Raw genomic sequence first — 25,382 nt, 5'->3', positions numbered from 1 at the left:
TATTGGAACAGCACCTCTCACTTTCATCAGTTTGATTGACTAAATACACTCCTGGAAATTGAAATAAGAACACCGTGAATTCATTGTCCCAGGAAGGGGAAACTTTATTGACACATTCCTGGGGTCAGATACATCACATGATCACACTGACAGAACCACAGGCACATAGACATAGGCAACAGAGCATGCACAATGTCGGCACTAGTACAGTGTATATCCACCCTTCGCAGCAATGCAGGCTGCTATTCTCCCATGGAGACGATCGTAGAGATGCTGGATGTAGTCCTGTGGAACGGCTTGCCATGCCATTTCCACCTGGCGCCTCAGTTGGACCAGCGTTCGTGCTGGACGTGCAGACCGCGTGAGACGACGCTTCATCCAGTCCCAAACATGCTCAATGGGGGACAGATCCGGAGATCTTGCTGGCCAGGGTAGTTGACTTACACCTTCTAGAGCACGTTGGGTGGCACGGGATACGTGCGGACGTGCATTGTCCTGTTGGAACAGCAAGTTCCCTTGCCGGTCTAGGAATGGTAGAACGATGGGTTCGATGACGGTTTGGATGTACCGTGCCCTATTCAGTGTCCCCCTCGACGATCACTAGTGGTGTACGGCCAGTGTAGGAGATCGCTCCCCACACCATGATGCTGGGTGTTGGCCCTGTGTGCCTCGGTCGTATGCAGTCCTGATTGTGGCGCTCACCTGCACGGCGCCAAACACGCATACGACCATCATTGGCACCAAGGCAAAAGCGACTCTCATCGCTGAAGACGACACGTCTCCATTCGTCCCTCCATTCACGCCTGTCGCGACACCACTGGAGGCGGGCTGCACGATGTTGGGGCGTGAGCGGAAGACGGCCTAACGGTGTGCGGGACCGTAGCCCAGCTTCATGGAGACGGTTGCGAATGGTCCTCGCCGATACCCCAGGAGCAACAGTGTCCCTAATTTGCTGGGAAGTGGCGGTGCGGTCCCCTACGGCACTGCGTAGGATCCTACGGTCTTGGCGTGCATCCGTGCGTCGCTGCGGTCCGGTCCCAGGTCGACGGGCACGTGCACCTTCCGCCGACCACTGGCGACAACATCGATGTACTGTGGAGACCTCACGCCCCACGTGTTGAGCAATTCGGCGGTACGTCCACCCGGCCTCCCGCATGCCCACTATACGCCCTCGCTCAAAGTCCGTCAACTGCACATACGGTTCACGTCCACGCTGTCGCGGCATGCTACCAGTGTTAAAGACTGCGATGGAGCTCCGTATGCCACGGCAAACTGGCTGACACTGACGGCGGCGGTGCACAAATGCTGCGCAGCTAGCGCCATTCGACGGCCAACACCGCGGTTCCTGGTGTGTCCGCTGTGCCGTGCGTGTGATCATTGCTTGTACAGCCCTCTCGCAGTGTCCGGAGCAAGTATGGTGGGTCTGACACACCGGTGTCAATGTGTTCTTTTTTCCATTTCCAAGAGTGTAATTACATTGATCAATCAATTAACTTCTCCCCTTCTGGTAAACCCCTTCCCCTCACACCTTCCTTCCCGGAAATGGGCGGGAAAAAGACTTAGTTGATCGGTCATTTGGAGGGAATTTGATTGTAGTGTATAGAACATTGTTTAAAAAATTTAGAAAATCTGTGGAATATTGTTTATTTAATCTATTTAGGGCATTCAAGGAAGTATGTGGATTATATGTAAATTGGTGGCACTTTGGAGGAGAGGAAAGATCTCATAACAGGTAATTCAAGGTTATATTGTTTGTTCATAAAAAATTCAGTTGGAGGTTGGATTTCTCTTGCTCATTAATCTCTGCTGTTTGGGAACAAATAGGTCTTGTAAGAAGTAATTACATGGACCAACATGTTGCATAACCTAATGTTCGGCACTGTACTCTGGGTGTCATAATCTAATGTTTGGCCCTTTGTCAGCACTTAACCTATTGTTCTGTTAAGTGGTTTTCCATGTCACCCTCATTTCCTTAAACTATTGTACCGCCTTTGATACCAAATTAAGTAATTTGTTATGTCCTCCCACTATTTTCTGGCACATGTTCGAATTTCACATGCTTTTGATCGCCATTTCTGGCGAATTCTTCTTTGTCACCCACCCCCCTAAACTATTGTACTGCGTTTTACATCAAAATTATGCAAATTTACCTAGTGTTCTGCACTTAATCTGCTGTTCTACTCCATGTCACTCACTCACGCACATCCTCCCCTTAACTATTGGCCCACTAACACCACATTGATATAAAAATTTTATGCAAATTAATTAAATCGACATTCTTCACATGTATGGGGTAGTTTTTTTAAATTTGCAGCATCCTATTGGTCAGTGAAATCGATGGAATATAGCTTAAACAAAAGATCGCTAGTGAAAAACACACCCTGCAACCCGACGCCCAGCACCTACGCCGCTGACTCTGCACACACCTCCAGGAGTCGGGGTGCACCAGTCCCCCCCCGCGAAGTGACGACGCAGTTGTCAGCTGCCGAGCTATCCACAGGTGTCCGTTCAGGTCCCGCAAGCATGAGGCGGAGTCATCCCTTTCATACTTGTCATCTGAGAGATTCCTGTCGAAATATGTGTTCAGTTAGGCGCCGTTTCTGGCACGATGATGGGGACCTACAGAGGCAGCGCTATAGAAATATGATCCAATGCTTCCCTGCATCAACTTATCTTTGAACACATGAAGAAAGAGTACATACCTTACACTCTGAACTTTCCATAGAAAAACCCCACAAAAGTTGTTTACAGATCATCAAATACATACAAGTCTCACAAGAATATAGGGAACCAGGAACATATCTACCGGTGTAACTATAATTAAATATTACGATTGCTGCTGCAGTCTGACAACGATTCATGCGAAGATAATGTCTCCTCTTGATGGCTGTGGTTCTGGAAGAATCTCAGTGTCTATAGCGCACATAATTTTCCACATAAAAATCTCTCTCATACCCTCACGGTTATTGATGGGCAGAATCTATACATCCCTCATGATAGGACACACACTCATTTTCTCTGGTCATGCCACAACATAAGCCACATCAACATTACATTGCAAGTTGTACACATTTTACACAAACAGTGCAGTTATCTTTAATACTGTACAGAGCCAGAAAACATTATGGTATGCCTACACTCACTACAACTATGTCTCGATTCTCCTCAGTCCTACGAAATTATCTGTAAAGTCTTCGAATCAGCGCTTTCGGAAGGTGCTGCATACTGCCAAGATTCTCTCAAACAGGTATTATGAAGGACAGGCGTCTGGCACTATGTGAAATGAATACCGCACCTGTGGAAGTAATGCCGGGAAAGACGTCACCAACACGGGTTAGTGTACTGTAATCAACATCACTATCGATAGAACAACAAGTAAAATGTGAAGGTACGCTTAGGGGTGCCGATGAGGGGACGTATTATACAGCCGTATTGCCCGTCCTGTTTTTACTCTATAGCAGGTCCAGTTGAACACTTGCATTGCTATATTGTGCAGCTGTTTACGAAATGAATCTATCACCATGTACCTTCGGATGTACTCGTCAGTGCGTTGAAATCACAACTCACCATGTCCAATATATAGTTCCATTATGATAAGACATACGTAATTCTTTTTGTTTTTACACGAATGGTAGTTTGATTACTTCCCACAAACGTATGTCGGAACGTAAGCCCCAGTACCTTTATGTTCAAGTAGCAGCATAACATTTCTGACTATCAATTATTGGTGTATACAAAAAATTATGATACGTCCACACTTGCACTAGCTGGGTGTCGGTTTCGCACTGCAAAAAAGCCCCACACCATTAAATATTTGTCGATGAATAAAGGATGTAATTACAATTTTAAAAAGCCCTAGAGTCTTTTCGGTTTATCGATTTCACAACTTCCACGAAACCTTTTGGTATTTTCGATACTTCTAAATCCAGCCAACACAAAGTGGCGTCTTATATTCAGACCAACAAGTCGGGGTTTGTGTCAGTGCACTCCATGTATAGCGTCCACCACCCAGATCACACAGTTTTCCCATAATTAAGAAATCATTGTGAGCCATTGAGTAACTAGAAACTTATCCTGCCTGAGAAGGCGTTAATGTGAAAATTCGAAAAAAGTGAAGGAAACTGATATTCCCACTCTCGAATATCGATGTCTGTGCTGTAACAGATTCCAAATCATCCTTATAATTTACAAAGTCAACTAACGTGTTTCTCATGTCTAGAGAACCAGCAAACGTGTCCTCCACCCGTCTCTCACCTGCTAGATGCACTCAACACACACCACAATCGATCTTCTCTCAACCAAGTAAAGATGAGAAATGTGAAGAAGCAGTCAATTGGACAATTTACATGGGAGGGTATAATTGTCCAGCGCAAACACATGTCCATATTGAATTTTCTCAAATTCCATGTCATCATGAAAGTTGTTCAACACATACTAAGTATTAGTCTGCTGTTCAGCCGTCTAGAGGACGACATGGTTAAGTCAACTACATTCCTGTATCCCAACAGGCGTCTCCATTCGGACGGACCTGCAGTTAGTGGGAAACGTGAATCATATCCGCCACAGGTCACATCCGCTGCCGCGCCGACCAAACATAGACAGAATCGTCCTACGAAATCGGCCACATATATATTTGAACCTATACTTACAATTAAATGCTACCATTGTGGCCTCAGTGAAACGAAATTCGACAATGAGCAAAGTATCGGAAATACACCCTGCTGACGGCTGTGGTACTGGCAATAGAAATATCTGTACCATTCTTACGACTTGACGTACTCTTCCCTATCACAGTATTCCACGTGAAATCCATACCTTCCTTACGACTGGACATAGTCAGTTCCTTTGCACATCTCGGAACACAAACACATACTTTATAAGCCTGATGCGCAAGGCGAACCTATCATGCATTCCCTGCTACTAAGTATAATACATCGCTAATAACTAATTACTGGTGCATACGAAATAATACTGATCGAAAATAAGCGATTGGTGGACATGTCTCATAACTTTTTCTTGCGAGTGGTACCACTGTGCCTTAGAAAGAGAGGTGTAATCGTCTTACAAAAAGCCAGATGTTAAAAAATACAATCATATTACCATCACAAGCGGTCTTGGTTCTACAGTTGCATACAAGTATCCATGATAAAACCTATACTGCATCATCGCACCAGTAACGTTGCCTAAGTGAACACATATTTCGACAGGAACCTCTCAGATGACAAGTATGAAAGGGATGACTCCGCCTCATGCTTGCGGGACCTGAACGGACACCTGTGCATGGCTCGGCAGCTGACAACTGCGTTGTCACTTTGCAGGGGGCACAGGTACACCCCGACTCCTGCGGGTGCGCGCGGAGTGAGTGGCGTAGGTGTCAGGTGCCGGGTGGCAGGGTGTGTTTTTCACTAGCGATCTTTTATTTAAACTATATTCCATCGATTTCACTGACCAATAGGATGCTGCGAATTAAAAAAAAAAACTACCCCATACATGTGAAGAATATCGATTTCATTAATTTGCACTAAATTTTTATATCAATGTGGTGTTAGTGGGACAATAGTTAAGGGGAGGATGTGCGTGAGTGGGTGTCATGTAGTAGAACAGCAGATTAAGTGCAGAACACTAGGTAAATTTGCATAATTTTGAAGTAAAACGTAGTACAATAGTTTAAGGGGGTGGGTGACAAAGAAGAATTCGCCAGAATTGGCGGTCGAAAGCATGTGAAATTCGAAAATGTACTAGAAAATAGCGGGAGGACATTACAAATTACTTAATTTGGTATCAAAGGCGGTACAATAGCTTAAGGAAATGGGGGTGACACGGAAAACCACTTAACAGAATAATAGATTAAGTGTTGACAAAGGGCCGAACATTAGATTGAGACACTCAGAGTACAGAGCCGAACATTAGGTTATGCAACATGTTTGCCCCATTTCATCACTTCTTACAAGACCTATATGTTTCCAAACAGCAGATAATAATGAGCAAGAGAAATCCTATCCCCAACTGATTTTTTTACGTATAAACAATATACCCTTGAATTCTCTGTTATGAGATCTTTCCTCTCCTCCAAAGAGCCACCAATTTACTTATATTCCGTATACTTCCTTGAATCCCCTAAATAGTTTAAATAAACAAATTTCCCAGATTTTCTAAATTGTTTAAACAATATTCTATACACTACAATCGAATTCCCTCCAAATGACCGATCAACTGAGTCCTTTTCCCGCCAATTTCCGGGAGGGAAGGCGTGAGAGGAAGGGGTTTACCAGAAGGTGTGAGGTTAATTAATTGATCAATGTAATTATGTAGTCAATCAAATTGATCACAGCGAGAAGGGCTATTCCAATAACTCAGACCTGGAACTGTACCTGTAGCAGCGAGGGGGGGGGGGGGGGAGGTTTCCTCAGGGGCTGAGGGATGGGGTGGCTGGGGGAGGATATGGGGAACAATAGTTTAAGTACCTGTCAACCAATGGAGAGCAATAGGTTAAATACCTGTCAATCAAAGGACAACAAGAGGTTTGCCCCTAAGTGCATACCTGTCCCTGATGTAGGCAAACTCCACTAACAATATGGCCCTGCGCTCCTTTTGCCCCCTCTATTCCCATGTCTCATTGATGACGTCACTGATGACGTTGATGATGTCATTGGTGACATACTCTGTCCGAGAATGCCAGTAACATAATTGATGTAGTGTGTAGGTCTGTAAATGTAAACATAGACCTTCATAGTTTCCTAAGTGCAGCATTGGACTGGCTGGAGAGTATTAGTGCAGTAGTGTACATCAGCTGTTGCATCCTTCTTTTGAAATGCGTTTTATGCTGTGCGGTAAGTTCCTACATGGACTCATATATCACGCTTTGCGATGAATGATTATTGAATATCGTCGATGAACGACGTTATTAGCAACCTATTTCGTCTAGTATCGGCTTCATACGAACACACTAACACCCTGTAGCACTGTCTCCAGCCCAGCTGTTGTCACTCATTGATGATTACATTCCGTTTAGCAACCAAATTGCGGGGATGTTGATTCCTACGTTCTTACTTCTATTCCCAATCATGCCAGACATTTCTATGGGATTAAAATAGAGTGGTTTAGCGTCCCATTCGAAGTGCAATAAAGTACCTGAGTGTGCGTCAAACAAGTGATGTTTGCGTGCGGTCAACGCGGTTATTGTCATCTTGGAAGAGGGGACCGTCCGCAGCACGATAATCATGAACATTAATAAGACAAACTGCAGGGACGGATTCCTGACTGGATGTGGAAGAAAAAAGGCTTGCGAACCTATGTCCGAAAATGCATCGTTACCACGGTAGATGGCGTTGACGAATGACAGTTGCTCTGACCATACGCAGTGTGTTCCTTGTATGGTGCAGGCTATGTGATTGACGTTGCGCACTGTATTCACGTAGATGTCGATTTAGATGTAGGTCCACAGGGCTGACAATAAAGTTCTGTTCTCTGATATAAGCAGTCTTTTTACTTTGCCATGTGTAATGCGACCAGGCTATGTTACTTTCCTTTCTGGTTTTCTCTATTGGTATTCATCCAGGTCATAGCAATCTATGAAAAGGGTAGCAAATCGGATGCACATAATTACCGGCCAATTTCACTGACATCGATTTGTTGTAGAATCATGGAACATATTTTGTGTTGAGGCATAATGACCTTTCTAGACTCTGAGAAGCTCATCTGCAGAAACCAGCACGGTTTTAGGAAGTAGTGATCATGCGAGACACAGCTGGCCCTCTTTGTGCACGATGTACAACAGGCTCTAGATACCGGCTCCCAGGCTGATGCCATATTTCTCGACTTTCGAAAGGTGTTCGACTCAGTCCTGCGCTGTCGCTTGCTCCAAAAAGTGCGCGCTTACGGTCTGTCCGATGACATATGCGGTTGGAGTGAAGGTTTTGTAACACACAGGGAACAGTATGTCGTTCTGAACAAGGTGACTTCAACAGAAACAAGTGTAACTTCAGGTGTGCCCCTGGGCAGAGAAATAGGTCCGCTGCTTTTTACGATTTACATAAACGATCTGGTTGATGGTACTGACAGCGGCATTATACTGTTTACCGATGATGCTGTAGTCTACAGGAAAGTAGTATCACACGATAGTTGTGAGCAAATCAATGAGGATTCGCAGAAAATAAATGCGTGGTATAATGACTGGCAGTTATCGCTCAATATTAGTAAGTGTAACCTAATGCGTATAACAAGGTTAAAATCCTCATTAATGTAGGAGTACAAAATAAATGCCCACTCTTTGGAAGCGGTAACATCTTGCAAGTATCTGGGTGTGACTATTCGAAATGATCTCAAATAGAATCTTCACATTACACAAGTAACAGGTAAGGCGAACTCTAAATTGCAGTTTATTGGTAGAATCCTGAAGCGATGCAGTCCTTCAACAAAGGAAATATCTTACAATACGTTAGTTTGTCCAGTCTGAGTATTGTTCGTCTGTACTGGACGCTTTTACCAGTTGGGTCTGATTCAGGAGATTGAGAAGGTCCAAAGAAGAGCGGTACGATTCGTGACTGGTACATTTAACCATCGCGAGTACGTTACAAATCTCATACAAGGTTTGAAGTGGGACACACTTGCAGATAGACGGAGCGCTAAAAGGAAAGGGGCTGCTCACTAAATTCCGAAATCCGATCTTCACCGAGGATGTAGAGCATATACACTCCTGGAAATGGAAAAAAGAACACATTGACACCGGTGTGTCAGACCCACCATACTTGCTCCGGACACTGCGAGAGGGCTGTACAAGCAATGATCACACGCACGGCACAGCGGACACACCAGGAACCGCGGTGTTGGCCGTCGAATGGCGCTAGCTGCGCAGCATTTGTGCACCGCCGCCGTCAGTGTCAGCCAGTTTGCCGTGGCATACGGAGCTCCATCGCAGTCTTTAACACTGGTAGCATGCCGCGACAGCGTGGACGTGAACCGTATGTGCAGTTGACGGACTTTGAGCGAGGGCGTATAGTGGGCATGCGGGAGGCCGGGTGGACGTACCGCCGAATTGCTCAACACGTGGGGCGTGAGGTCTCCACAGTACATCGATGTTGTCGCCAGTGGTCGGCGGAAGGTGCACGTGCCCGTCGACCTGGGACCGGACCGCAGCGACGCACGGATGCACGCCAAGACCGTAGGGGACCGCACCGCCACTTCCCAGCAAATTAGGGACACTGTTGCTCCTGGGGTATCGGCGAGGACCATTCGCAACCGTCTCCATGAAGCTGGGCTACGGTCCCGCACACCGTTAGGCCGTCTTCCGCTCACGCCCCAACATCGTGCAGCCCGCCTCCAGTGGTGTCGCGACAGGCGTGAATGGAGGGACGAATGGAGACGTGTCGTCTTCAGCGATGAGAGTCGCTTCTGCCTTGGTGCCAATGATGGTCGTATGCGTGTTTGGCGCCGTGCAGGTGAGCGCCACAATCAGGACTGCATACGACCGAGGCACACAGGGCCAACACCCGGCATCATGGTGTGGGGAGCGATCTCCTACACTGGCCGTACACCACTGGTGATCGTCGAGGGGACACTGAATAGTGCACGGTACATCCAAACCGTCATCGAACCCATCTTTCTACCATTCCTAGACCGGCAAGGGAACTTGCTGTTCCAATAGGACAATGCACGTCCGCATGTATCCCGTGCCACCCAACGTGCTCTAGAAGGTGTAAGTCAACTACCCTGGCCAGCAAGATCTCCGGATCTGTCCCCCATTGAGCATGTTTGGGACTGGATGAAGCGTCGTCTCACGCGGTCTGCACGTCCAGCACGAACGCTGGTCCAACTGAGGCGCCAGATGGAAATGGCATGGCAAGCCGTTCCACAGGACTACATCCAGCATCTCTACGATCGTCTCCATGGGAGAATAGCAGCCTGCATTGCTGCGAAAGGTGGATATACACTGTACTAGTGCCGACATTGTGCATGCTCTGTTGCCTGTGTTTATGTGCCTGTGGTTCTGTCAGTTTGATCATGTGATGTATCTGACCCCAGGAATGTGTCAATAAAGTTTCCCCTTCCTGGGACAATGAATTCACGGTGTTCTTATTTCAATTTCCAGGAGTGTATTATTACCACAAACTTTCAAATCGAGCAATGATCACTATTCAATGATAAGGGAAATTAGAATCCGTACTGAGGTGTTCAAACATTCGTTTTTCCTCCGCGAGATCCGCGAGTGGAACAGAGGGGGGAGAGGGGGGGAATACGAGTTTGGCGCGAATGGTGCCCTCCGCCATACACCGTTTGGTGGCTAGCGCGGTATATATGTATATGTAGATGTAGATGTAGATATTGGTATTCACTCAGTGTGTAGCATACGTGGACGCTAGCTCTGTTTATGACTTAGACATTCATAACAAGAGTGGACCGCGTAACAGTCTGATACCAATTTTACTACATCTACAGTGCTGCAAAGCAACGACCATGCTCTTTTAAGAGGTTGACTAACACAAGATTATTCATAAGGAGCTCCAGGGTTTGGGAAGACAACTACGAGAAACCTACAATACACACAGAAAAATGACACATACCACAGGAAAAAGCATCTGTCCAAATTTTTATCTGTTGTACAGGACTTGTTGTAGTTATAGAGTAGACACCTAGGGGCCAAGCGTGTCAGAATATGCGGATAAATCATCGGCTCTGAACTATCACATCGAAGTAACTGGCGCCTGCAGATATGCAACCACCATCTACATCTACATATATACTCTTGCGATCCACATTACGGCGCGTGGGGACACCCTGTTCCACTACTAGTCATTCCCTTTCCTGTTCTAATCGCAAATTAAATGAGGAAACACGGCTGTCTATATGTCTACGTACGAGTCATGATTTCTCGTATCTTCTCTTCGTGGGCTTTACGCGTAATGAACGTTCGAGGCAATAGAATCGTTCCATAGTGAGCTTCAAGTGCCGGTTCTCTAAATTTTCTCAACAGCTTGAAAAGAGTGTCGCCTACCCTCGAGAGATTCCCATTTGAGTTGCCGAAGCATTTCCGTTACAGTTGCATGTTTCTCTAACCTATCAGTAATTAATCCAGCAAACTGTATACGAATTGCTTCGATGTTTTCCTTCAATCCGACCTTGTACGGATCCAAAACGCTCGAGCAGTATTCCAGAATATGTCGCACTAGCATCCTATATGCGGTCTCCTTTACAAATGAACCACATTTCCCTATCACTTAAAACTCTCGGGCTGATACGCCGTGGTCGATGTATAAAACTCTCCTTTGGTGTTTCGTCTCCGACTGCGGGAGATATCGTCAAAGGTAAAGCGGCGAACTGCAGTTTTTAACTCGGAGGATGTCTCCCGCAGTCGGAAAGGAAAAGTCAGGGGAGAGTTTTATACATCGACCACGACCTATCAGCCCGGAACTTTTAAATGAAAACGATACCGGGCGTGAAAATCCTACATGGTATGATCACACTTCCCTAGATTTCTCCCAGTAAACCGAAGTCGATCATTCGCCTTCCCTACCACAATACTCACATTTCATATCGCTTTGCAATATAACGCCCAGATATTTAAACGACGCATGGCTGTGCCAGTCAAGTAGGCTGCTGTCGTTGAGCCACCAGCAGCAGTTTCAATGACTTAGACACAGGTATTGACATTTTTCGAGTAAACGAGGCCCGTATTGGGCACCTGTAACGTGGGAACGTGTAGAGACGCTCCATCCATTGATATACACCACTGGCCAATAAAACTGCTACACCAAGAAGAAATGCAGATGACAAAAGGGTATTCATTGGACAAATATATTATACTTGAACTGCCATGGATTACATTTCCACGCAATTTGGGTGCATAGATGCTGAGAAATCAGTATCCTGAACAACCACCTCTGGCCGTAATAATGGTTTTGATACTCCTGGGCATTGAGTCAAACAGAGCTTGGATGGCGTGTACAGGTACAGCTGCCCATGCAGCTTCAACACGATACCACAGTTCATCAAGAGTAGTGACTGGCGTATTGTGACGAGCCAGTTGCTCGGCCACCATTGACCAGACGTTTTAAGTTGGTGAGAGATCTGGAGAATGTGCTGGCCAGGGCAGCAGTCGAACATTTTCTGTATCCAACATGCGGTCGTGTATTATCCTGCTGAAATGTAGGGTTTTGCAGGGATCGAATGAAGGGTAGAGCCACGGGCCGCAACACATCTGAAATGTAACGTCCACTGTTCAAAGTGCCGTCAATGCGAACAAGAGGTGACCGAGACATGTAACCAACGGCCCCCCATACCATCACGCCGGGTGATACGCCAGTATGGTGATAACGAATACACACTTCCAATGTGCATTCATCGCGATGTCGCCAAACACAGATGCGACCATCATGATGCTGTAAACAGAACCTGGATTCATCCGAAAAAATGACATTTTCCCATTCGTGCACCCAGGTTCGTCGTTGAGTACACCATCGCAGGCGCTCCTGTCTGTGATGCAGCGTCAAGGGTAACCGCAGCCACGGTCTATGAGCTGATAGTCCATGCTGCTGCAAACGTCGTCGAACTGTTCGTGCAGATGGTTGTTGTCTTGCACACGTCCCCGTCTGTTGACTCAGGGATCGAGACGTGGCTGCACGATCCGTTACAGCCATGCGGATAAGATGCCTGTCTTCTCGACTGCTAGTGATACGAGGCCGTTGGTATCCAGCACGGCGTTCCGTATTACCCTCCTGAACCCACCGATTCCATATTCTGCTAACAGCAATTGGATCTCGACCAACGCGTGCAGCAATGTCGCGATACGATATCCGCAATCGCGATAGGCTACAATCCGACCTTTATCAAAGTAGGAAACGTGATGGCACGAATTTCTCCTCCTTACACGAGGCATCACAACGGTTCATCAGGCAACACCGGTCAACTGCTGTTTGTGTATGAGAAATCGGTTAGAAACTTTCCTCATGTCAGCACGTTGTAGGTGTCACCACCGGCGCCAACCTTGTGTGAATGCTCTGAAAAGCTAATCATTTGCATATCACAGCATCTTCTCCCTGTCGGTTAAATTTCGCGTCTGTAGCACGTCATCTTCGTGCTGTAACAATTTTAACGGCCAGTAGTATATGTTATTTTTCTGTATGTCGTGTAGGTTTCGCACAGTCTTCTTCTGAAACCCCGGAAATACTTGTCTGGTGTGCTTACACGTCATAGCTGTCTTACCTGCCCTCTTAAAAATTTCTTTAACATTTATTCTTTACAGAGTCCGGTTGCTGAGTGATAGTGCGCGTTGGTGCCCCAACTACGGCAGACTCAAAGAAGCAGCGATGTGCGATGGCGGCTGAGTGCGCGGCGTGCTGGCTGGCGCTGTGGCTGCGGTTGTGGCTGTGCCTGGCGGTGGGGTCAGGTCCGGCGCTGGCGGTCGTGACGCAGGAGCCGGGGGTGCTGCTGCGACAGGGCGTCGTCTCCGGGGTGAGTGCACGGGGGGCCACAGCCGCTCCTGCTGCGTCTCCAGCGCGACGGCCAGCTTCCTCTCTGAATGGCTGCAAACCCAGAGCCTTTACTTGGCATGTCGTAATTGTTACTCTGTGAACGAAGAGCTAAAAGAGAAGACATGGATACGCACTTTACATACCTTTCACTGCTACTGCAGTCACCGGCCGTCTGTGAGAGGTTATTGCACAACGACGCGGGAAGTAGGCGGCGGTCACATTAATGAGCCTGGACCATGTATGTATAACCATGTTTTTCACTTTGAAGCCCTACTGGATCACGCGATGTGCAACAATCCTCATTTCCGGGGTTTTGTTTCAAATCTTCTTGGTGCCCATATTGTATTGTATTGTATTGTATGCTAACCGGAAACCTAGAAACGATGGAGAGGCTCCGTCCCCGCAGCAGCCGCGGTGGTCCACAACCCCACGACGACTAACGCAGTCCACTTCAACCCTCCGCCGCCCCACACTGAACCCAAGGTTATTGTGCGGTTCGGCCCCTGTTGGACCCCCCAGGGAACGTCTCACACCAGACGAGTGTAACCCCTATGTTTGCGCGGTAGAGTAATGGCGGTGTACGCATACGTGGAGAACTTGTTTGCGCAGCAATCGCCGACATAGTGTAACTGAGGCGGAATAACGGTAACCATCCCGCATTCGCCAAGGCACATGGAAAACCGCCTAAAAACCATCCACAGACTGGCCGGCTCACCGCACCTCGACACAAATCATCCGGGCGGAATTGTGGCGGGGACTAGGCGCTCTTTCCCGCCCGGAAAGCCGTGCGTTAGACCGCGCGACCACCCGGGCGGGCTTGGTGCCCATATTACTTTGATTCTCTCAGAATGGCTCTTTTTCTGCTCGTCCGTCCAAGCTGTTCAGGTCTCTGGTTTTTCTGACAGACCATCTCTTCAGTCGTGAGTTTTCCGACAAAAACTTTTTCTTTCTTGTTTGTGTGAGTTATTCCTGACTCGTTCAGGTCTTCTTTTACTGCACCGATCTGTTTCATTATTTCATTTACTGCTGATTTCATACAAATCCACAGTCCGTCTAGTTAACTTCGTTGCTTATATTCTTTTAATATGATTATAGCCTTTAGTTTTTTCGTTTCCGAATAAATATTAGTAAACTTCCCAGTTTCTTTATTTGCTCTTAGTCTGTACGTTCCTTCTTCAGTATAATTTGTACATAAAATTTTCCTGATTGCTCGTCTTTCTATCTTTTTGGTTTCTGTTTAAAATATTTCAATCTCATAAAGACACTTCAGTTTTATGACTGTGCTGTAGTATCTCAGTTTGGTGTATTTTGAGATGAATTTTAAGTGTATGATTTTTGTAACCCTTAAAGCTGCTTCCATTTTGTGACGACGAGCTTCGTAATCAGTCTCTTCCAGGACAGTTTCCAGAATGGTTTCACCTATATATATATATATATATATATATATATATATATATATATATATATATATAGAGAGAGAGAGAGAGAGAGAGAGAGAGAGAGAGAGAGAGAGAGAGAGAGAAAGGGCGACAGGAAGATGAACTGCCAAACAATAAAACTAAAAAGGGTAAATACTTGCAGACAGTGTGAACTTTTAATTTATGAACGGTTTTATTCGATGAGGAATTCTCGTCCGATTGTGATGATATCTAAAGATGGAAGCTTGCCCTTCCTTAAACCTTCACTTTTAATGTGATCCTATTTTAATGTTATTGCACTGAAATATTCTCTTAGATTACAGTCGCCACCCCGTTTCCGTCTACTTATGGATAAAATTAGACGTTAGCAGAATTTTCGCTTTCGACAAACCGACGAAGGCCTATCCTCTACTTCATCTGGCTTCTCACATAACAAATTCGTATTTTCCACTAATACTTTCAGAAAGTGCCTCCCGTGTTAGTGGCTTGTAATGTAACTTCAGTATTTATTGACAAACTGGTATATTTCAAAAGAAAATACAGGTCTAAGTTCAAGTAAAGCCAGCTACTATATGCTGTGTTGCACTGAATATAATTTGTCTGTAGACTGGTACGTGAAAGGAAATTAAAACCAATATGCGAAAAATTTTGGTGGTGTGGTGTGAAGCGTCCAGAAATAAAAGGTTCGGACTTGGAGAGAGTCGACGTAGGAGAGATTTTACGCGACACGTGGATCTTTGAGTAACAATGGAGCGACATACAGGTGATTCAGTTCGGTCACGCTGACCGATAGAAGTGGATTTTGAAACTCTGAAACGAAGTACAATGTTTCTTTTCTCACTTTAAATTCGTGTCGGAAGCACAGATGAAATTTCGAGTTTTTTCTGTGAAGTGAATAATGAAGGTTCGAAGTTTAAAAGTTACTTTTTGAAGCAGTAAATAATACTACAAACAGACGAAACCTAACAAACACAAAAATAAAAAGCAGTACATTAGTGAATCGAATAGTATTCCCCCAGTGCTGGGTTACACCCACAGCAACTTCGCTTACAATCATGCGTTCATTTTGGGTACAATATTTTGGGATATTGTGCACGTCCAGTAGGTTCGTTTTTAGAACTTTAATCAGTCCACTGTTTCTGTGCAGCACTTTCTGCCACTTTTTCATACATTGAAAGGCATTGACGGCGTATACCTTTTTTAGTCGAAATGGGTAGAGGGATCAAGTGAAAAGAGATAGATGTCTTGTTCTGGGATGCTAGAATGCGATGCAATCAGAAAGGGGAATGCTACCAATAGAAGAGTTTGCTTATTAGTGAAGTTAGTGCGAGTGGAAAATCGCGACATGTAGCTCGAGTTTCAGCAAGCGTCTGAATTCGACAGCTTACGTAAAGAGCGAACTCCACACTGTGGTGATAGCGTGCACATAATTTGAATATATTTCCCGTTTTTGCTTTTCTTGGAAGACGATGGGGGAAAAGGTAGAAGCCGGAAAGCTATTGAAGTGATATTCAAATACCTAAATTATATCGCCTTGTACTCGGGACCTGTGCTTTTCGCGGGCAAGTGCTCTACCAACTGAGCTACCCAAGCACGACTCACACCCCGTCCTCACAGCTTTCGAGTCTCGGTCCGGCACACAGTTTTAATCTGCTAGGAAGTTTCATATCAGCGCACACTCCGCTGCAGAGTGAAAATCTCATTCTGGAAATATCCCCAAGGCTGTGTCTAAGCCATGTCTCCGCAATATCCTTTCCTTCAGGAGTGCTAGTTCTGCAAGATTCGCAGGAGAGCTTCTGTAAAGTTTGGAATGTAGGAGACGAGGTACAGGCAGAAGTAAAGCTGTGAGGACAGGGCGTGAGTCGTGCTTCGGTAGCTCAGTTGGTAGAGCACTTTCCCGCGAAAGGCATAGGTCCCGAGTTCGAGTCTCGGTCCGGCACACAGTTTTAATCTGCTAGAAAGTTTCATGTCAGCGCACACTCCGCTGCAGAGTGAAAATCTCATTCTGGATATATCGCCTTGGCTTATAGGGGTGATGCTGTCTACAACTCATATCGACAAGTCGAACTAGTGATTTCAATCAGTGTAAATGTTGATTGTGATTACATGGTGATAATGGATGTTATTGTTGGTTTCCTTATACCATAGAACAGCGTTCATGTCTGCAGTCAAACCAGAATCTGGCAGCGGATATGACAGCTCTATCCACTGTATGAATTGGAAATATTTAAGGTAAATCGGAAATGTTTTTCGGTAGGCAGGAAGTTAGAAATTCGTCCACTCTATGTCAGTTAGTTTTGAAATTAATGGTAAATGGAGAACACATTTAAAGATAAGTACTTCGATTTTGTTAGTATCAAAGGAGTACAATGGGGACTTTAGCTGGAAAGGGAGTTATTTACGAATCAAGATACTCGCACATGACATGCTACACGAGAACAGAAACTGAACAACATTGGCAATGTGTTCCATCGCATGATGCTTCAGTCCACGCCCTCTACAACATATGTTGGAACGAGGTTCTCCAATTCTTTACTTTTCTCTTCTTCCTTTAAAGCTACTACTGTACCATACAGATGATCAGCATCACTCTCCTACAGCCAAAAGAGAAACGAGTGTCACAGGAATGCAACGAACTATCAGTCACGTGTCTTACTTGTTCAGCAGCTGGCACAACTGGAAAGTTAACTGTCATATTACACATTCTATAGTATTTATGATACCTCATGAAAGTCTTAATGTGCTCAATCCAGGGTTGATAGAAATAAACTGAAATAAGATCAACAAATAATCTGCAACTTCCATATACATTTTTGTCGTTTATTGTAAGGGAAATGCGTGCCTATCAAATTTCATGTCTGTACATTCCAAAATTCTTACTAGAAGTTCACTATTAAAGGTAAATTAATCGAAGGACCATAGTTCAACTTAACAATAGCGAACAAGTTCCGTGTAGTTTAAATCCAATACTAAGGTTGTTTGCATTCTCGCCTGTCCGCAGATAAAAGTGATCACCGAAAGCCGGCGACCAATCAGCGCCTACCTTGGGATACCGTACGCCATCCCTCCCGTCGGAGAGCTTCGATTTGCGGTAAGTTTCATACTATACAAATGATGGCCTCCCTGCCTGTAGCAGCAGACTTCTGAAAAAATTGTAATATTCTGTTAAATAGTAGAGTTTAATGTTTTTATACCCTACTGGACAGAAAGAAATGCAGCACAATGGGTGAGTGATCAAATGACTGCCATATTAATGCTATAAAATGTGCAGGCACATTATTGTAAAAATCTGCTTCATGTGACGTCAATGTCACGAAACTTGTATTTTATGTGATGACGTACATACTAGGACTAACACAATGTCTACATATCTAACACTGTTTTCGTGGCAGCTCTCATCACTGGTTTTCGTGCCTGAAGAAACGTGAATCTATAATATTTGGCCGGTCGGAGAATGAGAGCTGGTGGCGGGCAGTGTTTGATCAACAGGATGTGCACTAGTGTCGTGTCAGCTGTCTGAATAAGTGTTACTACTGATGTTGATCCATCCGTCAGATAAGGCCCATAAGTCCGACGGCTTTCTTGGTGCTGTTTGAGTGGATTAGAAGATATGCTGCCATACGTCTCACCACTTTTCCTTTATTTCTCTGCATAAATACCCATTTGTAGTTCGGGCGCACAGTCGGCAGGTGTCAGACTACCTACATAAACGTCCGAGTTTTGATTGTGATTTTTTTTTTCTGCTACCTACCGCTTCTCTCGTCGGCCTCCGAAGCTGAGTGTTCAACGTACTTGACTGCCACGCGGAGCACTCGGGTTTAATTCCCTTTACTGCCAGCGATTTTTCCTTGATGGGAGAACTGTAACGGAATTCACTCAGCCTCGTGTTGCCAACTGAGGAGCTACGTGATGAGAAGTAGTTGCTCCCAGCTCTGCAAAGCTGACCACAGTCACGAGGGCGGTGAGCAGACCTCACGCACCTGCTCACCTTGACGACTCTCGTTGAGCATGACACGGCCGTCGGTCGGTCCCGAATGGCCTATCTGGGCTAGAACGCCTTAGCTTTACACTTGTATCTCTTCTTTCACCTATGGTAATGTTCTGTTAACATGAAAAATGCCACGTTGCCCAGTGAATCAGAGTCTGTATAAAACTGAACATCTCCCTATAAATAACTGGGTAAGTCAGGTCAAAGGTTGGATGAAGGCAAGGGCGTACCACTTCCAATACAGCCATGCCTAGTAAAGCATTGTGATATTGAAACCAACCTTTGAGTTGTGGACAATTTTAATTTACTTACTAGTCGATAGTAATAAGGACACCACATTAAACTGTACACGCACCCAACGTAGTCATCCACACGATATAGGAACATGCCTAAGACATCATTAATGACATGTAGACAGGCAAGTTCAAAGTATTACGTGTTGGTTATAGACAAAAAAGAAGGAATGTGGGATTTTTGATACGCCCCAAAAGTCTTTAACATTGAACGTGGTCTTGATTTTGGAATCTGTTGTAGAGCCTTTCTTCAAATGTTGTACCACGTCAATGTATTCTTTTGATTTCCTCAGATAAGATCATTTAGTGCGAACAGTATCTAACAGCGGATCGTACTTGACATCGGTAAGAATTTTCTTTAAATGCGAACATTTTTGGCTAGGCTTAACCGTTAGAGTTATTGGTATCGGGATGAAACAACAAGTTTACTGTTACCAGTCACTGTTTGTTTCTTTCCAGAACGCGTTTCGAAGGTTCAACCCATCATCATGAAATGGACTTACGTGGATTAATAGCACATTTAAGTGCTGTATTACGGCTCTGGAGTAATCGTTGGCACTGCCTCCAATGGTCACAGGATGTTTTCCCTGTCGTGATACATCACATACAGCAACACATTTTGTAAACACTTTGGGAAAAAGATCTTTGTTCCATCATTGTTTACAAATAGCGACGGTGTACGTCATGAATGACGACAGGGAAAGGAGACTATGATAACTGCAAGCAATGCCACAGATTATTCCAAAGTCGTAATATGGCACTGACATGTGATGTTATTCCACATAAATCCGTCTCATGATGTAGAAGTAGATAAATAGTGAATGCTAACAGTGAACTCGTTGTTTCATTCGAAGAAATCTATGCTATTCCCAGAACTCACCGGCTGACTTGTCTTTCTTCAACAGGTGGGATCGGAAATAAATGTCAGTGAAGTTCTAGTGTGTATAAAATAGTTCGGTACAGTGTGAGGTGGTGTTGCAGCCACCGACGCCGCACGCCGGCTGGAACGGCACGCTGTTGGCTGGCCGCTACGGGCCCCCCTGTCCGCAGCTGCCGGCGCCGGGACCACCGCTGGCGCCCTACAGTGAGGACTGCCTCACCCTCAACGTCTGGGTACCAGAAGTGAGTACCGTAAATTCCGTCTTTTGTATGCAATTTGCACAGTCAGTGCCACTGGGATGTAAAGTGTCTGCAATCATTTTTTGCCTATGACTTCAGCGAAGTTCGCCGTTGCTCCAATTATTCCGTCAATCTCCGCGTTACTTGTTAGCTTGATAATAGAGTTAGAAACTATTTAGATTAAATTATCTTCTTACTAATTATAGCAGGCGCCTCTCTCTTTCTTCTCTCTCTCTCTCTCTCTCTCTCTCTCTCTCTCTCTCTCTACCTTCCTCCTCATCCTTCTCCCCTCCTCTCTCTCCCTCTCCTCTCTGTCACAAAACAAACTGTAATATACGCCACCTGACTAAGAAACAGTGCAGCATCCAGAAGGGGAGGAGGAAACGAAATGAAACTTCCCAGGTTGAGAGTGTTCGTGACTGTATTTCAGAGTTTACAATCTCAAGTCAAATTTTCCAAGAATTTGGTAGTATGGGCCCACTTACCAGTACTACGTTCGCTCCCTCTGGCCTGGATGCATATACTAATTTGTTTGGGAAGGGTACCATAAAGCAGTTGTGTCCTTTCCTGAGACTGATCCACAGCTGTTGTAACTGGTCCTTGATACCATGGATGCTGGTACTGGGACAGAGTAGATGTCTGAGCTAGTCACATGTTCTAGAGATCTCACTGGCCACGGCAGAACCTCAACATCAAGCAGACTGTTCGTAGAGATATGTGCCATGTGTGGACGAGCATTGTGCTGCTGAAAAATGGCGCCACGAAACTGTCACATAATAGGTAACATGTGAGGAGAAACGCTGGCACACAATGTTGCGGAGAGTCGATTACTTGTTCTCAGATGGCACTCCCGTATGTTTAGGGGTCACGGTACACTTGGTGTACAATTAGGCGATCCACCGTTGTGGCGGTGAAACGTAGTCGACCCGAACCTTGACGATGAGTATGCCCGCCCTCATGTTCCAATGAAGTCCGACAAAGGGGCACTGCCACACATGAATGCGTCACAAATCTGGATATTCCACGATTCGACCTGCCGGCCACACGGAGACCCATCATAAGGCTCCTTTCAAAAACTATCAATTGGTGATAACGTTTCTCACTCAACATCTGCACTGTTCACACGCCATACATACCATACCGGGCGCAGTAGCTACTCGTATACTAAACACGAAAACCACTAATGCATTCTGAATGTCAAATGAAACATCTTTCAGTCATCTAGTTTCCAAACTTATTTTATTTGGCTACCAGTCTCGGCGATTTACTACGACATCTTCAGGCTCCTGACTGACGGACGTGTAGAAAGAGTTCACCTCGGTTCTGGTCCAAACAGGGCACAGCATTACTGGTATTAGCAGATTTGTGCTTGCTTTAGCGATCACTTCAACCACCATCTACTAATACCAATATTGCTGGTCCCTGTTTTGACCAGAACCGAGGTGGAGTCTTTCCATACGTCGATCAGGGGCCTGAAGATGGTATAGTATATCGCAGAAACTGGTAGCCAAATAAAATAAGTTTGGAAACTAGACAACTGAAAGGTGTTTCATTTGACATCCTGTACCGAACAGCCGAGTCCCGCAACCATCTTTGAAAAGTTGGGCATACAGACACTAATGCATCCTGGTGGCTATTCAACCTGTCACAGAAAATTGCAGCTCTAATCATTTATGCCGGGTGATCATTAGTAAAACCGACAAATTGCAGAGACGGATTTATATGACCGGGTAAACGACCAAAAAAGGCTTGAAATGTTGTGTGATGTGGTTGGTGTCTGTGGGGATAGCCGTTCTGCCTCCCGACCGTGTCCATCTGCTTGGCCGTACTCAAACACCACCTCGGCTTTTTCCCAACATGAATACCGGACCATTCTGCTGCTTATAGTGCGCTGTGTCCATCACACAGCTTGCAACACACAAGGAGCACAAGGCACGTCGGCAGAGGAACTGTCATTTGTCAGCGCAATCTATCATGGCAACGATGCATTTCTGGACATACATTCATAGTGCGATGCCCCATCCAGTTTATGCTAATATGGATACGTATTAGCCTATAATTGAACATACTCGTAAATATCTGAGGGCGGAAACTCGCTTGTAGTAAGTAATCGGCATTCACTTTATTGATCTCTCTCTGGAATGCAGAGCTTGTATCTTACCACCTAAATAGAATTCTGATTAACGGAACCGACAAATTAACGTTATTAAAAACACTGAAGAGGATGGCATAAATTTTAATGGGCAATACTTTGACATGACGATGTTACACTGCAAATGACTCACATGGACACCATGCATGAACCGAGTTAATTGGCGGGAAAAAGAATACTTTTATCTGCACAGAACACCTCTGTTGTAAACGTGATACCATTCGATATCCATAACATGATACAATTATAAACAAATCTATAGTGATATATTCAGTGAAAATAACCTGGTAAGCATTGAAGATGCTTGGCTACTGCGGTGGTGCTTTTATTAGTAGTGTGCCTAGTAATTATTGCTTTCGTATTACTTTACAATATTTGATCACTCTGGGGTTGTTTGGGGGAAGAGACCAAACAGCGAGGTCATCGGTTTCATTGGATTAGGGAAGGAAGTCGGCCGCGCCCTTTCAAAGGAACCATCCGGGCATTTGCCTGGAGCGATTTAGGGAAATCACGGAAAACCTAAATCAGGATGGCCGGACGCGGGATTGAACCGTCGTCCTCCCAAATGCGAGTCCAGTGTGCTAACCACTGCGCCACCTCGTTCGATTTTGATCACTCTGTACAGAAATGTGCTTTGTAATTACTATTATTAAAACTTTACGTCGAAAGAAGCCTGCAATGATGTGATTACACTTTCATTGAACAAAAAACACTGTATCCTGTCCTTTATCTAACTGGAAGTTACTTTCGTCACATGCAAATAAATTTATGAAATCGTGTAGACTGAAGTGCCACCACAGTGGCTGGTGTAGGTAAGTAAAATTGCACAGTGCCATTTGCTGTCTTCTTCTGCAACACTGCTTCCATTTTGTAGTAATATTTATAGCAAAATAGCTGGTAAAGATTCTCTGGCAACACTACGATGTTTTATTCAATTATGCCAATAATAGTAATTGAGAACATGTTATACACTCCTGGAAATTGAAATAAGAACACCGTGAATTCATTGTCCCAGGAAGGGGAAACTTTATTGACACATTCCTGGAGTCAGATACATCACATGATCACACTGACAGAACCACAGGCACATAGACACAGGCAACAGAGCATGCACAATGTCGGCACTAGTACAGTGTGTATCCACCTTTCGCAGCAATGCAGGCTGCTATTCTCCCATGGAGACGATCGTAGAGATGCTGGATGTAGTCCTGTGGAACGGCTTGCCATGCCATTTCCACCTGGCGCATCAGTTGGACCAGCGTTCGTGCTGGACGTGCAGACCGCGTGAGACGACGCTTCATCCAGTCACAAACATGCTCAATGGGGGACAGATCCGGAGATCTTGCTGGCCAGGGTAGTTGACTTACACCTTCTAGAGCACGTTGGGTGGCACGGGATACATGCGGACGTGCATTGTCCTATTGGAACAGCAAGTTCCCTTGCCGGTCTAGGAATGGTAGAAAGATGGGTTCGATGACGGTTTGGATGTACCGTGCACTATTCAGTGTCCCCTCGACGATCACCAGTGGTGTACGGCCAGTGTAGGAGATCGCTCCCCACACCATGATGCCGGGTGTTGGCCCTGTGTGCCTCGGTCGTATGCAGTCCTGATTGTGGCGCTCACCTGCACGGCGCCAAACACGCATACGACCATCATTGGCACCAAGGCAGAAGCGACTCTCATCGCTGAAGACGACACGTCTCCATTCGTCCCTCCATTCACGCCTGTCGCGACACCACTGGAGGCGGGCTGCACGATGTTGGGGCGTGAGCGGAAGACGGCCTAACGGTGTGCGGGACCGTAGCCCAGCTTCATGGAGACGGTTGCGAATGGTCCTCGCCGATACCCCAGGAGCAACAGTGTCCCTAATTTGCTGGGAAGTGGCGGTGCGGTCCCCTACGGCACTGCGTAGGATCCTACGGTCTTGGCGTGCATCCGTGCGTCGCTGCGGTCCGGTCCCAGGTCGACGGGCACGTGCACCTTCCGCCGACCACTGGCGACAACATCGATGTACTGTGGAGACCTCACGCCCCACGTGTTGAGCAATTCGGCGGTACGTCCACCCGGCCTCCCGCATGCCCACTATACGCCCTCGCTCAAAGTCCGTCAACTGCACATACGGTTCACGTCCACGCTGTCGCGGCATGCTAACAGTGTTAAAGACTGCGATGGAGCTCCGTATGCCACGGCAAACTGGCTGACACTGACGGCGGCGGTGCACAAATGCTGCGCAGCTAGCGCCATTCGACGGCCAACACCGCGGTTCCTGGTGTGTCCGCTGTGCCGTGCGTGTGATCATTGCTTGTACAGCCCTCTCGCAGTGTCCGGAGCAAGTATGGTAGGTCTGACACACCGGTGTCAATGTGTTCTTTTTTCCATTTCCAGGAGTGTATTTATAAACAGCTTAACTATATTCACAAAAAGAAAGAAGATCATGACTTTTACAACATGTCATCCTAGTATGATACACTAAACTACATCAGTAAAAATTATGCTTTAGTCTCTTCACAGGTGACGAACACTGCTTATCGCTTCTTACGGGAATTGATACAGTATAATGAATTTTCAGCTTAGATGTCGGAGTGCTTTCCATCGTCATACTTGGCCAGCATAATAGGTCTTGCTGCATTGTAATATATGCCGTAAGCCACCATACAGCTTCAATCCAGCCCACAAAATATATAGAGAGCTCTTATTCCTTTCTTCTTCCTTGGGTAACAGATGCTTAAAACACGGCAGAATTAATAGTAGCAGCTTTATGCCGTCCATTCGAGGCTTTTGTAACAATTATGTTCAATTTTCCACCGCAACATAATATACATGTTCACCTTTTCGCACGTAACTCGAGACGGTCTTCCACTTCCACTTAGAGCATGCTATAGACGATAAAAAGGCGGTGATTTTGCAGCCAAAACCCCTCCGCGGGGAAGTCCTAACTGATTATG

The 25,382-nt window shown here is 45.7% G+C and overlaps 1 protein-coding gene across 1 annotated transcript in view; it reads left to right on the top strand.

Annotated features, from left to right (window-relative positions):
- Positions 1 to 25,382, top strand: part of LOC126177043 (carboxylesterase 4A-like) — a 388,219-nt gene that overhangs the window by 128,104 nt on the left and 234,733 nt on the right. Inside the window, exons 2-4 of the mRNA XM_049924282.1 lie at positions 13,238 to 13,446; positions 17,886 to 17,975; positions 20,147 to 20,287. Coding sequence (XP_049780239.1) covers positions 13,309 to 13,446; positions 17,886 to 17,975; positions 20,147 to 20,287 — 369 coding nt within the window. The 5' untranslated portion in view covers positions 13,238 to 13,308. The remainder of the gene's footprint in view (positions 1 to 13,237; positions 13,447 to 17,885; positions 17,976 to 20,146; positions 20,288 to 25,382) is intronic.

The sequence above is a fragment of the Schistocerca cancellata genome, chromosome 1 (assembly GCF_023864275.1).
Source record: "Schistocerca cancellata isolate TAMUIC-IGC-003103 chromosome 1, iqSchCanc2.1, whole genome shotgun sequence".
NCBI lineage: Eukaryota > Metazoa > Arthropoda > Insecta > Orthoptera > Acrididae > Schistocerca > Schistocerca cancellata.
This window is presented reverse-complemented; position numbering and strand designations above follow the sequence as displayed.